The 14,811-nt window shown below is 47.1% G+C and overlaps 1 protein-coding gene across 1 annotated transcript in view; it reads right to left on the bottom strand.

Annotated features, from left to right (window-relative positions):
• FKBP1B (FKBP prolyl isomerase 1B) overlaps nucleotides 1-12,980 on the bottom strand; it is a 54,029-nt gene extending 41,049 nt beyond the window's left edge. Inside the window, exons 1-2 of the mRNA XM_024194065.2 lie at nucleotides 12,801-12,980; nucleotides 5,496-5,543 (exon numbers count right to left, since the gene is read on the bottom strand). Coding sequence (XP_024049833.1) covers nucleotides 5,496-5,543; nucleotides 12,801-12,837 — 85 coding nt within the window. The 5' untranslated portion in view covers nucleotides 12,838-12,980. The remainder of the gene's footprint in view (nucleotides 1-5,495; nucleotides 5,544-12,800) is intronic.
• Nucleotides 12,981-14,811: the final 1,831 nt, after the last annotated feature.

The following is a 14,811-nucleotide window of genomic DNA, read 5'->3' as shown; positions in this document are numbered from 1 at the left end:
CCCCCCGCCCCTGCAGCCTCTGCGCCCCCCGCCTGCCCTGCCCCTGCGCCCCCCTGCCCCTGCAGCCTCTATGCCCCTGCCTGCCCTGCTCCTCCTTGCCCTGCAGCCTCTGCACCCCCCACCTGCCCTGCTCCCCCACTCACCTGGCAGCCTCTGCCTGGCGGGGGCTTCGGACGCTCAGCGGCGACCGGGGCGGTGCGGGTCCCTGCAGCCCTGGCACATGCCGCACACCCCGCCCCGCGCCGCAGCCTCCTTCCTGCCGCCACCGAGCACGTTCCCCGCTGGAAACAGCTCCCGTGGCGCCGGGTTCTGAGCCGCATGGGGCGACGGGGCCGCAGGAAGGGTCCCCCAGTGGCCGGGGGATCCCTGCCCGCGAGGGAAGCCCGAGCCGCTGGCTGGGCCCGGCCTCCCCGTGGTCCTGCGAGCTCGGCTGGGGCGCGCGGTCCGCCCAGCCTGGGGGGGTAGCAGCGGCCCCTCCGCCGCCTTCTGCGGCTGCGCCCTCCCTCCCCCTGCCCGAGCTCACTACAATGTAGCCGGGGCGGCTGGGCTGCACTGCGGACCCGGTGGGTTGTGCTGGGGCCAGGCGGACCCTGGCTTATGCCTCCCTATTTCCCCGGCTTTTTGAAAATTCCCCCCGGACGGGGATTTGAGGACCAAAAAGCCGGACATGTCCAGGGAAATCCGGACATATGGTAACCCTAGTGGAGGAGTCAGAAGGTGGGATATTTCCAGGGAATGCCTTACTGCTAAATGATGAACTAGCAACTGGCTGAGCCCTCAAGGGTTAACTCTCACACTCTACTGTACAAGGCAGCAGGAAAGGAGGGAGGGCAGACAGAGACAGAGATACGCAACCTGTGTGTGTGTGCAAGAGATGCGCATTTCCCCTTTAAGTATGAAGGGTGGGGTCAGAAGTACACTGCCTTGTTAATTAGATCAGCAAGCTGAGACGCACCGCAGCTGCTGCTGCCTGGAAGCTCCCTCTGTTGTGTGTCCCCCCTGCTCTATGGAAGATGGGGTAAGCGGGGTGCAGGAGCAGAAGGAAGGGGGACACCCTGACGTTAGCCCCCCTCTTCCTCCCTCCCCCCCCCACAGCAAGCAGGAGTCTCAGGGAGCAGCTCCAAGGCAGAGGACAGGAGCAGCACATGGCAGTGGGGGGAGGGACAGCTGCAACTGCTAGCCTGCTGGGCAGCTGCTGCACAGGGAACTTAGGGGAGCGGGGAGCTGATAGGGGGGCTTTCGGTCCACTCTGGTTCCAAACACCCACCAGCTAGCTCCACCGGGCTGCTCTTCCTGCAAGCAGTGGACAAAGCAGGCGGCTGCCAAACGATGTTAGAAGGGAGCATTGCGCAACTTTAAATGAGCATGTTCCCTAATTGATCAGCAATGTAACAACGAAACAACGTTAACCGGGATGACTTTAAGTGAGGAGTTACTGTAGTACCTAACTCTGCAAGTGATTTCACTTCAACCAATAGGACTATTGCATAGTAAGGTATTGCTCAATGTGAGTAAGGGTGGAAGAACTGGGCAATCTGAGGGTCCATTTTATGATATGGACCCTTTCCCACAAGGAAATGAACTGAGATGTTCAACTCAAACTCATTCATTTACTTGTTGAAGCTACTATATTTTGCTTACAAGATCTGTGTATGCTCTCTACCAGCTCAATCTTTTTTCACTTCTATAGTCTCTTTTAACATGAGACTCTCAAAACATTTTGTGAACATTATTTAGGTTTCATGACAATCCTGTGAGGCACTATCTCCATTACTTACAAATTTCAAAACTGAGGCACAGTGGAAGCAAGTCACGTACCCTAGGTCAGACAGTAAATAGGTGGCATAGCAAGGAACAAAACCCTCTTCCCCACTAACTCCTAGTCCCAGGCTCCAGTCACTATACAACAACCTCTCCATTAAAATGTTCCCACATATTAACTGATCTATGGTAAATGAGCAAAAGTGAAAATTTGACTGACTTCATCAGAGAATCTTAACATTTGCAAGCTGTGTCTGTGTGGTCTCAGAGGAGCATGTTTCACACTGAATAGCCAAACTACCTTTTGCAATTATGATTCACAGAAAAAAAGCAGAGAAGACTTGAGATACACTTTCATTTGGTCTCAGCTGCCACTAAGATCTTCACCAATGTAAAAAGCATCCATCTTTTCAAGCCGTGGCAATTTAAAGACGCATATGACTTTTACTAGAAAATACAAAGAATTGGCATGCATCACACCATATGAACAGACATCATATCCTATTGTACAAGATATCTTGGAAAGGCTTTATAATCAATTAAGTTCCTTATAGCTAGGCAAGTTTTGATTGCCTATAATTCAAGGCTCAGTTCCACTGTCTGCTACACCACAGTTTTTATTAATGCTAGCTCTAATTTCTGTTTTCGCCATCTATTACAAAATCACCCAGACAGCTAATTAAAGACAAAGAATTTTGATTAAATTCCTTGCTTAGAGCCTAATTCTTTCCTCAGATACACAAGCACAACACCCACTGAAGTCAATGGGTGTTTATGTGTTTGTTTGAGAACAGGATTGGGCTAATATCAGGTGTTTGCATTTATGCTGACACAGAGCACTTCCAGATTGGATGAACGTATATCAAGCCATGCAAACATTAAGCTATATTGGCCAGATTCTCATCTAGAAAGACTGGTGTAACTCCATTCCATTCAGTGGCATTACTCTTGATTTGCATCAGTCTTGCTGAGATGGGAATCTGGCCTTATGCCCATAGATTTCCAACCATTATAATGAGAATACTGTATTAAGGCTGTATTGATTTTGGCCCGTGAAATACATAGAAAATTCTTCTCCTTTTGGCAGAGTCATATAATCAAATTCCATAGAAATCTGTGTTGTGTTAAATGGATTTTTTTTCTTTTTTCATCCCGATAAATCAAGTACATTTCATAAACTACCAATAATCTGCACATTATGCAGTAGACTTGTGCAATTTCACAATTGCAACCATGGCCTTCATCCAACATCAGAAACAAAAATTACCAAGCATTTGGTAATGTATACATAAATACAAAATGTTTGGTAACATATGGCAAAAGGAATGACAGCAATGTGCCCCCAGATCACTAGCGCAAGCAACAACAAAAAAGACAAGAGCATCATTTATGAATTCTGATTTAAATATAGGGCCAATTTGGGTAGCTCCATTGAAGTCAATAGTCAATGGAGCTGTACTGATTGACTCCAGCTGAAGATCTATCTGATCTTAAGTGTTTTAAAAAGAAACGGATTGATTTCCTACTGGACATTAATTAGGTCTGTGACCATCAGCAAAATGCTGCTCTGAAAGATGGTTAATTTCATAAATAAATAATAATATAATGTGCACTGCTATCGCACCTTTCAAACAAAAACCTCACAGCACTTCACAAGCATTAATGAATTGAGGCTTGCAATATTCCTCCAAAGTGGGTAATTGCAGTATTATTCCAATTTTCCAGATGGGTAAACAGAGGTACGGAGAGATTAAGGGCTCAGTTCTACCCTCAGTTACAATGATTGTGAATAAGAGCTGCCCCGCTATAATTAAAGGCTGAATTCGGGCCTATGTATTCAAGGGTTGTTTGAAGTCACACAGCAATTCAGCAGCAGTGCCAGGAACAGGATCCAGAATTCCTGACTCCCAATCCTATGCTTTAGCCACTAGACAAAGTATTCAAAGTCATAACACATGTGACAAAAACTAGAACTTATAGAGATCTTGTTTAATGGAAAGTCACACCTTCCATCACCTCCAGCTAGGGTTGCCAACTTGCCCCGCCCCCTGCCCTGCACCTTCCCCAAGGCCCTGCCCCATCTCTGAGGCCCACCCCCCGCTCACTCCATTCCCCCACCCCTCGCTCGTTTTCCCCCACCCTCACTCACTTTCACCGGGCCGGGGCAGGGGGTTGGGGTGAGGGGAGGGAGGTGCGGGCTCTGGGCTGGAGGGTGGGCCTGAGGGTTTCAGAATGTGGGAGAAGGCTCTGGGCTGAGCCTGGGTCAGGGGGTTGGGGTACAGGAGAAGGTGTGGGGTGCAGGAGGGGAGGGAGTTTGGGTGCGGGAGGGGGCCCAGGGCTGGGGCAGAGGGTTGAGGCATGGGAGGGGGTGAGGGATGCGGGCTCCGGCCAGGCAGCGCTTCCTTCAGGCGGCTCCTGGAAGCAACTGGCATGTCTGGCTCCTAGGCTCCGGGGTGGCCAGGCGGCTCTGTGCGCTGCCCCTGCCTGCAGGCACCGTCCCCGCAGCTCCCATTGGCCGTGGTTCCCGGCCAATGGGAGCTGCGGAGTTGGCACACAGGGCAGGGGAAGCACACAGAGATCCCCCTGGCCACCCCTGTGCCTAGGAGCCAGAGGGACTTGCCAGTCACTTCCGGGAGCCACGTGGAGCCAGGGCAGGTAGGGAGCCTGCCTTTGCCCCGTTGTGCTGCCGACCGGACTTTTAGCAGCCTATTAAAATCTCCTGGATTGGTTTCAGTAGCCACCAGGAGATCGATTCCGGGAGACTCCCGGCCAATCCGGGAGGGTTGGCAACCCTACCTCCAGCCAGCCTGCTTTGAAGAGTTGATACTACAGATTCCCCACACCAAGAACTCACTGCATTTAATCTTAAGAAACTATACTGAACTGTAGAAAAATACCTTCCTAATGTTGAGATACACCATTACTAAGGCCACTGTTATTCCCTTATTGTTATTATTATCAATATTACAGTATGACCTAGCAAACTCAATTGAGACCAGGGCAATGTGCTAGGTGCTTACATACACATAGCAAGGGACAGTCCCTGGCCCAAATTGCATATAATCTAAATACACAAAACACAACAGTCATTGGAGTAGGGGACTAAACACCAGGTCTCCCATCTCGCAGGTGGGTGCTCTAACCACTAGGCTACAGAGTCATACTCACTCTCTTTAGCCCAATGACTCTTTAAGTATTTATACACAATGGAAGAGCATCAACAGGCAACGTTAAGACCCATTTAAGTCCTCAAAGTAGGACTTTGTACTGTTCCCCCTCCCCCCCTGCACAGGGGTGAATTTACCCCTAATCTCTGGGATACATGCTTTTATCTTATACACAGCCAAAAGAAAGAAGGAATATCATTGCATCTCAATTAATGACCTCAGGGTCCGAGATGATGGAGATAGAGGGCCTGATCCTCCACTGTGTGACATGTGTTTTCCACTTGCCTTCAATGGCTAGTGTAATGGAGCGGAGAATCAGGCCCACAGTGTCATTTATTAACCATACGCTATTAAACATTCCACTTAGCAAAGAATAGCATGCACACATAGATATTGTAGTTGGAGCTGCCCAGTCAAGAGTGATGCCTTCAGGAAACTACACAGAAAAATATTAAAAGGCCAAGAAGCGGCAAAGGAAGGGGCAAAAATATGATCATGAAATCTGAAATGACAAACGGCTCCCGAAGTGCAAAGCCGTCTGGACAGAACATTCAGTACACGCCTCACCTGTGTAGTGTACCACGCACGTCTGACCCTTCTTTGGAAATGTTCGTCCTGTTAAAAATAGAAAAGTATATTTTTAATAAGTCTTTGATTAACCATCCTGTGTGGGAAAGTTTCGCTTTTAGGAGAGGTGGGTTCAGGAGGTTAGACTGGGGTTTGACTCTAGGGCTGCTTTGAGTCTGGGTGTCATTTTATCTTAGTCACCAATATTCAGGATGGGAGTGAAATGGTTTAGGATAAAAGGTCCCCTATTTAGTTTAGGAAGACGTGTTTTCTTATATTAATGTGGTTTCTCCTTTCTGTCAAGTCTAATACCTTTTCTTACTAGCTTTAACATCTGATTTGTCCTCTGACAGCAGACTACATCCTACAACTGCAGGGGGATGGCCTTTGGAAAGACATAATGAATTATAATTATGGCTGCGATTCTTTCACGGAGGTTGGGGAAGTCACGGTCTCCATAACTTTCCACGACCTCCGTGACTTCCGCAGCGGCTGGTGCAGCTGACTTCAGGGCTGCCCGAGCAGCTGGCTCCTGGGACAGCTTCTCAGGTGCCCCACAGCCAGCCACACCGGCCGCTGCTGGAGCGACCTGGGACCAGCTGTTCTGGTGGTCCCTGGGGCCAGCCGCACTGGCCACTGCTCAGGAAACCCTGGGCATCTGGCTCTGGGGACCGCCCAAGCAGCGGCCGTTGCGGCTGGTCCCACAGACCGCCCGAGGAGCAGTCAACGCCCAGCACTGGCGTAGGGTCCTTCCCCAGCAGGGGCCCCCCAGAGCAGCGGGGCCCCAGAAATAGAGATTTAGTCTGGGGTATTTTTAGTAAAAGTCACAGACAGGCCAGCCTGTGAATTTTTATTTATTGCCCATGACTTGTCCATGACTTTTACCAAAAATACCCATGAATAAATCTTAGCCTTAATTATAATAATATTTAACTTCACTGAACCTATATTTTGCGATTGTTCACAAATGAATAAGATTACATTATGAAGATGTGGTAAAGTAATGTGTTTGTATTCATAATTCCAATACCTTTTACTTAAGTCTACTTTAATAAGAACACATATAATTAGCAAGCGGCGATGGTTTTTTTAAAAAATCCTCTCTCATACACTGAAAATGCATTTTCAGATCTGCAGTCACATGAGATAGTAAAGCAGTGATGGGTGAAGAGAGATCTTGTTAGCCCCTTGTTAATATTTTGAACCAAGGGCAAGAGGTCTGAATGATTTTCCTGCCACTGATAAGAGTTACCCCCTCCATCCTCCCACTCTATATATTGCTAAAATACAGCTACAGGGCAATTTTTCAGGATGCACCCAAAACCCTCCTAATAATGGCACCATTGTTTTGTGTATCTGAACTGGCAGACAGAGGCCCCAGATTCAACAGAACTTTGATCCATAATCCATCAGAAGGCCCCACCACTACAGAACAGCAGGGTCAGGAAACCATAAATTGGGGATTCAGGTAGGAGCATGAGCTGATCCTGCCTGCCTTCTGTTGCCTCTTCTGACTGAATGTTGTGTGCTAATGTGTTGTGCATTATATAGGCTATGAGCTGAGATACCCAATAATGCATAACAAGGTAGTGCGCCGAAGCCAAACACCATGAACAGCAAATGGCAGGAGGACAAAGCCTATGATAGGCAAAGCATTGAGACAGGTAGGTTCACCAGAGAATCACAATACAAAATGGTAGTAGTGGTGCTCGTTACAACCTATTGTCTGGCCTATTTAGATTGGAAGATTACTCCTGGGGGAATCCTGCACCAAAAAAATTAAAAATTCTACACCAAAAAATGTAAAAATTCTGCGCACAATATTTTAAAATTCTGCAAAATTCTAAATATTTTATTGTCAAAATAACACAGTATAATCACACCATTTGCAATTATTTGGATAATTTCTTTCAAAATACCTGTCAGCAAGCATGTCTGTAACAATACAGACAACAAAAAAGATTCAGGAAATGTTTTTTTGACAAATAGATTCCTTACTGGGCATATTAGCACATCTATACGGCTCCACAGCGAGCGAGAAGGACAAAGTCTCACACGCACACCCAGCCTTCTCTCCGGATCCAGGTGTGGGGCAAGCAGGCTCAGCCCGGCAGGATCCAAGTGTGGAGGGGCGATCCAGTGTGGGGTGAAAGGGTCCTGCGTGGGGCAATCTGGGTGCTGATAGCTGCAAAGTTTTCCCATAGCAGGAACTCCAGATAGGTAGTCACATTTTGAGGAAGGATGTATTTTCCAGGGTCAGCTCGTTAGCTGACCAGCCACTCCCCTCATAGATGTGCTGTTCAGTCACCGTAAGTTTGCATATTTCAGCAGCATACATGCCGAGGACAGAATTGCAGCAAGGGAGCAGACACTTGCATTTCAGTCCCAGGAACAAGAACATTGGCTGAAGGAGGATGTCAGAGCACAGCAGAAAAACCTGTTTGAGTGGCTGCTTTCGCTAATGGCCACAAGATTGCAGGCTCCTGCTGTGCCCACTCCATGGCGTGAGTCCAGTCTACAGTACCAGGAGCTGCATACCAGGAGCACTTTGGACAATTCCATGGTTGGGTGGTGTTGGTTTATGACTGTTGTTTTGGTATGCAGGCCTGCCTGGCAATGCTCTAATATTGTTATTTTTATAATACAAATATGGGCTTGTATTTTATTAGGAAAGTTTATTGCGCTCACTACATCACATCTTATAATGTGTATTTTGAATAATAAAGATAAACACAGGGTAAGGCAAAAGTTGTATCCAAACAATTTCTCCCTACAGCTATGTACAGCAATCAATAGTAAATGCACTGCTCCCCCACACGCATTACATTAACAGTCATGTCATCCGAAATAAAAATTCATGACAATCAATACCTCCCCCATTCACTGTGTACAGTGACGGTGCACCCTTTCATTGAATGGTGTGATAGTGCCTCATTTACTGTAAACATTGCTGTACAAAAACATTCATAAATGTATTATTCTCCCTCTTCCATTGGTCCATGCAAGTCCATAATGTGGGATCACAGAGCACCCCTGATTTCCGTTGCCTGTTTCAGCTGTGAGATCAGTGCACTTTCTGGTTCAGGGGCAAATGGCTCCCCTTTGACCTCACAAAGACTGTGAAGAGCCCAGCAAGGCACAATAAATCAGACATCACTGATGACACTGGAATCCAAATGGGTCTGTAGACCATGCCAGCAGGATTCCAAGCTGCCAAACGCACATTCAACCACCATTCTACACCTTCGGAGAGTGTAATTAAACTTTCTTTTGCCAGGCCCTCTGAAATCAGTTTATGGTTTCATAGGCCAGGGCAAAAAGGGGGTATGCGGGGTTTCCCCAGAATAGCAGTGGGGGACAGTAACTCCATTTATGACAATGCCATTTGGTGGGAATAGTGTCCCAGTCTGTCCATGAAGGTAGACTGTCGACCAGTGGAAAACCCTTCACATCAAGTGGGAAAGCTCGCTGCACTAACGCCAGCGTCCTCACTGTAGCCAATGTCACCAGTATTGAAGGAATGATCCTTATACAGCAACTCCGCTGGGTTGGACATTGTGTGTGGATGCCAGATTCTCGCCTGCCAAAACAAGCCCTCTACTCTCAGCTGACCTACAGTCAGAGATCATTACAAAGACACATTAAAACCGTATCTCAAGAAAACTGATGTGGACATCACAAGCTGGGAGGAGGAAGCCACCAACCAACCCCAATGGTGCCACATCCTCCATCAGGCAGTGGCCCGCTTCGAGAAGAAGCGCCTTGCCCTCAAAGCTGAAAAGAGGGAGAGAAGGAAAGAAAAAGAAAGAACTTTCTCCCAGCAGGCAGTGGCCCGACAGGAAATGTCTGCACCTACTGTGAGCGGATCTGTCGTTCCAGGATCGGACTCCAGAGTCATCTCAGGACCCACATGTACATCCGTGGTAGCAATCATCCTCAAATCGAGGAATCGCCACCACAGCTACTGCCGATTGTTTATGCCCATCACCTTTGGGTAAATCACAGGCCTGACTGCCTCAAAAACTTCTGCCTCCACTTTACCCAGAGTTGACTTTCCAACACCAAACGGTTCGCAACAGACCTGTAGCAGTCTGGGGTAGCCAGCTTCCAGATAGCTATAACAACCTGCTTCAGGTCCAATATGGCCACCCTCATGAGTATGTTGAGATGCTGGAGGGTCAGGGCAAGCTGCTCACAAAGCACCAGAAATGTAGCTTTCTTCATGCAAAAGTTCTGGACCCACTGCTGATCATCCCAGGTCTGCATGACGATGTGATCCTACCAATCTGTGCTTGTGGCCCTGCTCCAGAAACACTGGTCAACGTAGAGGGCATTAGCAGCTATACCAAAAGTCATGAGAAGCATCAGCCAGTTCGAGTTTTCCATGTCTGTATCCTCCTCCTCCTCCTCCATCATTAGCTCTGGCAGATGCCTTCAGTGGGTCAGAAAACGCCACTAAAATGTCCACCTGCATCTCATGAAACCTCTGCCCATTTCCTGAAACAGGAGCAAAAGCCCAAGCAAGAAAAGTTCTTCAAATGATGACTCCATGTTCCTGGTTCTGAGTGCTGGGAGCGTGCAGACCAAAAGGACAGCTCAGCAGAATGTGTTGGTGGGCTGCAACAACTTCCTGTGATGTGCAGGGTGGACAGTGAAGTTTTCCCATGCTGCACCACAAAGGGCTAGAGAGTGTGCTAGGTAGTCTGGGATGTGATTGGTTGGACTCGGGGATATAGGTAATCTGGGATATGATTGGAGCCCTGGTGTGGGGCCCAAGATCAAAAATTCTTAACCTAAAGTCACCAATGAGTGTGGATGCTCAAACCCTGAGCTTTTAAAGCCAGGGTCCGTGAATTCGAGTCCCACTAACCCTTGACTTACCCTGCAGTGTAAACGTACTCTACCTGTCTGTACAAAGCCTAGCACAATGGGGCCCCAATCGCAGTAGGCACTACTGTAATATCACAACTAATAACACCGCCAGGTACGATGCACCATTCAATGTGGAAGTAGATCAGAAAGAGTGTGATACAAGTGATCAGTGACCCATATTCCACCCTGGCATAACTTGGTGTAATACTGTACCAATGGAGATGCATCATCTTATACCAAGGCTGAATTAGGCCCAAAGATGTTAAGACCATCGACGAGTCACTACAGCAAATTGACTTCTGAGTGGATCTGAAGGCAATAGTGCTTACTGGTTTTGGTTTTAATGACACTGTTTAAATCAACTGGATTGGATTAAGATTTGCAACCAGAAGAAATCACATTTATAACTTTATTTTGAAGAGCATCTTTCATACAAACCATATCCCAATACACTCTAGAGATGAATAATAAAATGACAAGACTAAATTCTGCCCTTACTTACACTTACAATAGAATAACAGTTCGTACATCAGTGGAGTTACTCTGAATTTACAGCACTGTAAATTGGAGCAGAATCTGGCCCACAGAGGTAAACAACAGTAGATGGAGAAAACAGTTAAAAGGCATAGGCAAGGGAGGAAATGATGTTGGGCCAACAGAGTTAAGCCGAGGATGAATTTGGCCTATAGATACGTATGGCTCTATATTAGTAATGACCAGAGATTCTAGAAATCCGTTTGCCATGGAAAAACATGGAAAAATGAGAAATTTGCATTTTTACAGAGAATCTTTGGTTTTTACATTTTGTGAAAAAATAGAAACATGTATAGTAGAACCCTGATTATCCGATCTAATTGAGAATGGGGTCAGATCAGATAATCAGAAGAATGGGCACGGCTCCGGCTCTCTGCCCTGGGTGGCAGGGCTCTGTCTGACAGCTTAAAAACTGTAAATATATTTATAAAACATTGTGTTCAATTGATACCTATATATATTGTAGCTAGGGAAACTAAAGTTCAGCATTTCATTTTAATCATGGAAAAACATTGATTTTTATGTTTTTATTAGAGAATTTTGGAGTTATTATCACAGAAAAATAGGGTTCCTGGTAATGACATTTGTCTTCAAGAGTTATGGAATGATGTTCTAACACCAGATTGGAGCAGCCACTCTGAAAAAATGATCCCATAAAAACCAAAGATTAATACACTCTTTAATCTGGAGCCATTATAAAGTGTTATAGATACAATAATAGTATTTTAAAAGGGGAGAAAACAGCTAGTCCGGTCAAAATGCTGGTGCCATCTGAAGTGATTCTGACATAAATGACCTATGGTTCATGAAAAGGTTTGGAAATAAATTTGGGAAGCTTTGTTACTGTGCACGTTAAGTGCCAACTTTCACCACAGCCACACACACTAATCAGCAATCATATATTACGTTGATTTCCATCCTCTACAGAAATTAACTGTCTTGCTGCTGCTACCCCAATAATGCCTGATCCAGAGTGCGATTCAGAAGTGAACCTGCTTTCGCTGCTGACTGCTAAGGCTCACATTTTAAAGTGGGTGTGCACTGGACTATAATTTGCTCTCGTTACTAAATTACTTCACTGCACTTGGATTTATGCAGCTGTCAGCAAATGCCATTTAAATATCCCAAACCATTCACTGCCTCTGCTGTTGCCACCAAAGGAGCAGCAGACACTGCAGCCTACTCATCCCAGAGAACCTAGTCGGCTTTCCTTCTGTTCCTCTGATCCCAGAGACCTTCCCCCCAAACATCTGATCCCAGAACCCTCAGGCTTTTACCCTCCCTGATACTAGGGATGTCACCCACACCCCTTTCTACCCTGCAGTCTTTTATTTCTTCTTCAGATGTTGGACATCCCTAGGTTCCCTTTCATCTGGTCTCATATCATCTTTTGATGCCAGAGCCCCTGAGGCTGCAGTGATTCCAGATAACCCTTCCTGATTCTGGAGACCCTAGGCTCACTGTCTTCTCTAACGCTAGATCCCGCTCCTAATCCGAGAGACTCCTGAGCTTCCTCTGATTCCATATCCCCACCCCCAATGCAAGGCACCCTTGTACTTCTGCCCCCTCTGATCACATATCCATCCTTCCTCTTATCCACCTCCCACCCCCACTCCTGAAGCCAGAGACCTCTGGACTCCTTCCTCTTCTGATGCCAGAGTATCCCGGCAAGGAGCTCCCTCTGATCTCAGATTTCTCTCACTCTCTTGATGCAAGAGACCCCTGGACTCCCTCTTCCTCCGAGCCGAGATTCCCACTCCCCCTCCAGAAACCCTTCCTCTGCACTGTCCCTTGATCCCGCATCGCGCCCCCACGCCCGATGCCAGGGGGCTCCCTCTCTTGTGATCACAGTCACCACAGTACCACTTAAAAGCAAATCAGGAGAGAGACAGACCCTACCGTCTCCAGGGGAGATTGTCTCAATTTCCACTCCCATTCTTGCACTGCTGGTCTGCGGCAACACAGAGCAATTCTTGCTGCTGCCTGGGTCTCCCTCTGCGTTCAGCGGGGCACTACCCTGCCTTCCCCACGCCACGGCTCAGCGGGACCCGCTGCTGAATGCATTCCCCTTCCTAGCTGACTGACAAGGAGCATCACAGCTGCCCATCACACGCTTCCAGCCAATGCAAAAGCTGAGATGGGTGGGGGCTGCCTAGTCTGTCACCCAATCCCCCTTCCCAGCTGCACAGGAAAGGCAGGTCCCTCAGAGGGGCTGGGAGATGGGACTGGGGGCAGGCCTCCCAGGCTGTAGTTGGCTGGGATTTGCTGCTGCATGAAGCATTTAAGGACTTAACACTTTAATACTATTCCCTTCCAGCAAGTACTTGCTCCTTCCTCACACAGCATATACTCCTTAAATAGCCCTGCAGAAGATGCGACCCCCCGTGCTGGGGAATAAGCTAGTGCTGTCTGCCTAGAAGAATGCGCTCCCTCTGCCAAATGCATCCTTCAAGGCAGATGTAGTCAGTTCAGTAGTCCCCAATCCAGTGGTACATGGCCCCAGTAGACGTTTTGGTGTCTGGTGCATTAGGCTCCCATTCTCTTCCTAATGATGAGCTTCTGTGGTGTGTCATAGTGTGTCACCAATGCCCACTGCTTCTAATTCACTTCTATGCCCTCTAACCGGCAGTGGAGCTTGCTTGTGGAATGTGCAAGCTGTTCCCAGTGGCTTTTGGAGCAGTCCAAGTTTCATTGCTGGTTACATCATGAGGAATCAAATCAGGAGGGGATAGTCACCAGGGATGAAAATGCCAAACATGCAGATGTGGAGGGGGATGGAGGTGGGGGCAGGGGAGGGGAGGGCATGGAATCTTTACTGCACCAAGGATAGATTGAAATGACAGTGATGTTTACCACTCATGCTCCAGTCTGGCATGATGTATGTGTGTGCATGTTTCCTTGTCCGTGGGGCGGCAGGGTGGGGGTCTGAAATATGCACTAAAATATATTTCAAATAATTTTTCAAAAACCTGTATTTACTGGTTAACTGTTCCCATAATGTTGGATTAAAAGTTGTAAAAAGAGATACACATATTTTAGATACCTGTGTCTGAAAAACTGTTTCCCCCACAAGAATCTGTACATGAATCTCACTATTCCCATCAGCTCTTAGGGAATAATAATTTGCTGACAATTCTCTTTCTTTGGTTCTGGAAAATGGTCTGATCATTTTTGTTTTTTAACTGGAAGAATTATCTGCATCAAGCCTGTACTGGTCTGACATTTTACACCTGTATTTGCACTTTTCTCTTAATCACTATATTTTTATGTAACTTAAAAACAGTTCCCTGAGTGACTATGTGAGTCATAGGGCTGTAGTTATTATTTCCGTAGGGATTCTGATATTTCTTATAAGTATTAGTGTCATGGACTCTACTGCACCTGCCTTCGAACTTGCCATAATGTCAGTGGCAGCTGCTCAGGGGAATCATCTCCCATTTGAATCTGACAGCCCCTAAGATGGATCTGCATGTGGAGGCATCTCCTTCTCCAAGTGGCTCTTGCTTCAAAAGACAGCTACTCACATGAGAGAGGAAAAGGGCACTCTGTCACTCACATCACTTCCGGAACTGGCTCCCACTGCCTAACCTGACTGGGAGTTGCATTAAAATACAGAGTACACCCTGAAAATGTCTCAGCTACTACAAAACACAGTGGCCCATTTGCTTAGCAGTGCAGATTGACAAGAACACATCATCTTGGGATTCTGTCCTTTGCACTGGGTCCTTATCTAGCAAGGTGCTCATGTGGTCTCCATCACAATAATATCTGGATGTCATTGAATAAAGAGTCCAGTTCATAGTCTTTGTCCATCTGATATTCAAAGCCTTTCATGGGACTGGGGTTGGTTACCTGAGAGATCCACAGCCAGGACCTCCAGCAACAACTACTGGAGCCATGAAATTGTGGA

The sequence above is a fragment of the Terrapene carolina genome, unplaced genomic scaffold (assembly GCF_002925995.2).
Source record: "Terrapene carolina triunguis isolate 2854851 unplaced genomic scaffold, T_m_triunguis-2.0 Scaffold42, whole genome shotgun sequence".
NCBI lineage: Eukaryota > Metazoa > Chordata > Testudines > Emydidae > Terrapene > Terrapene triunguis.
Note: the sequence above shows the minus strand (reverse complement) of the source record. Positions and strands in the feature narration are given on the sequence as shown.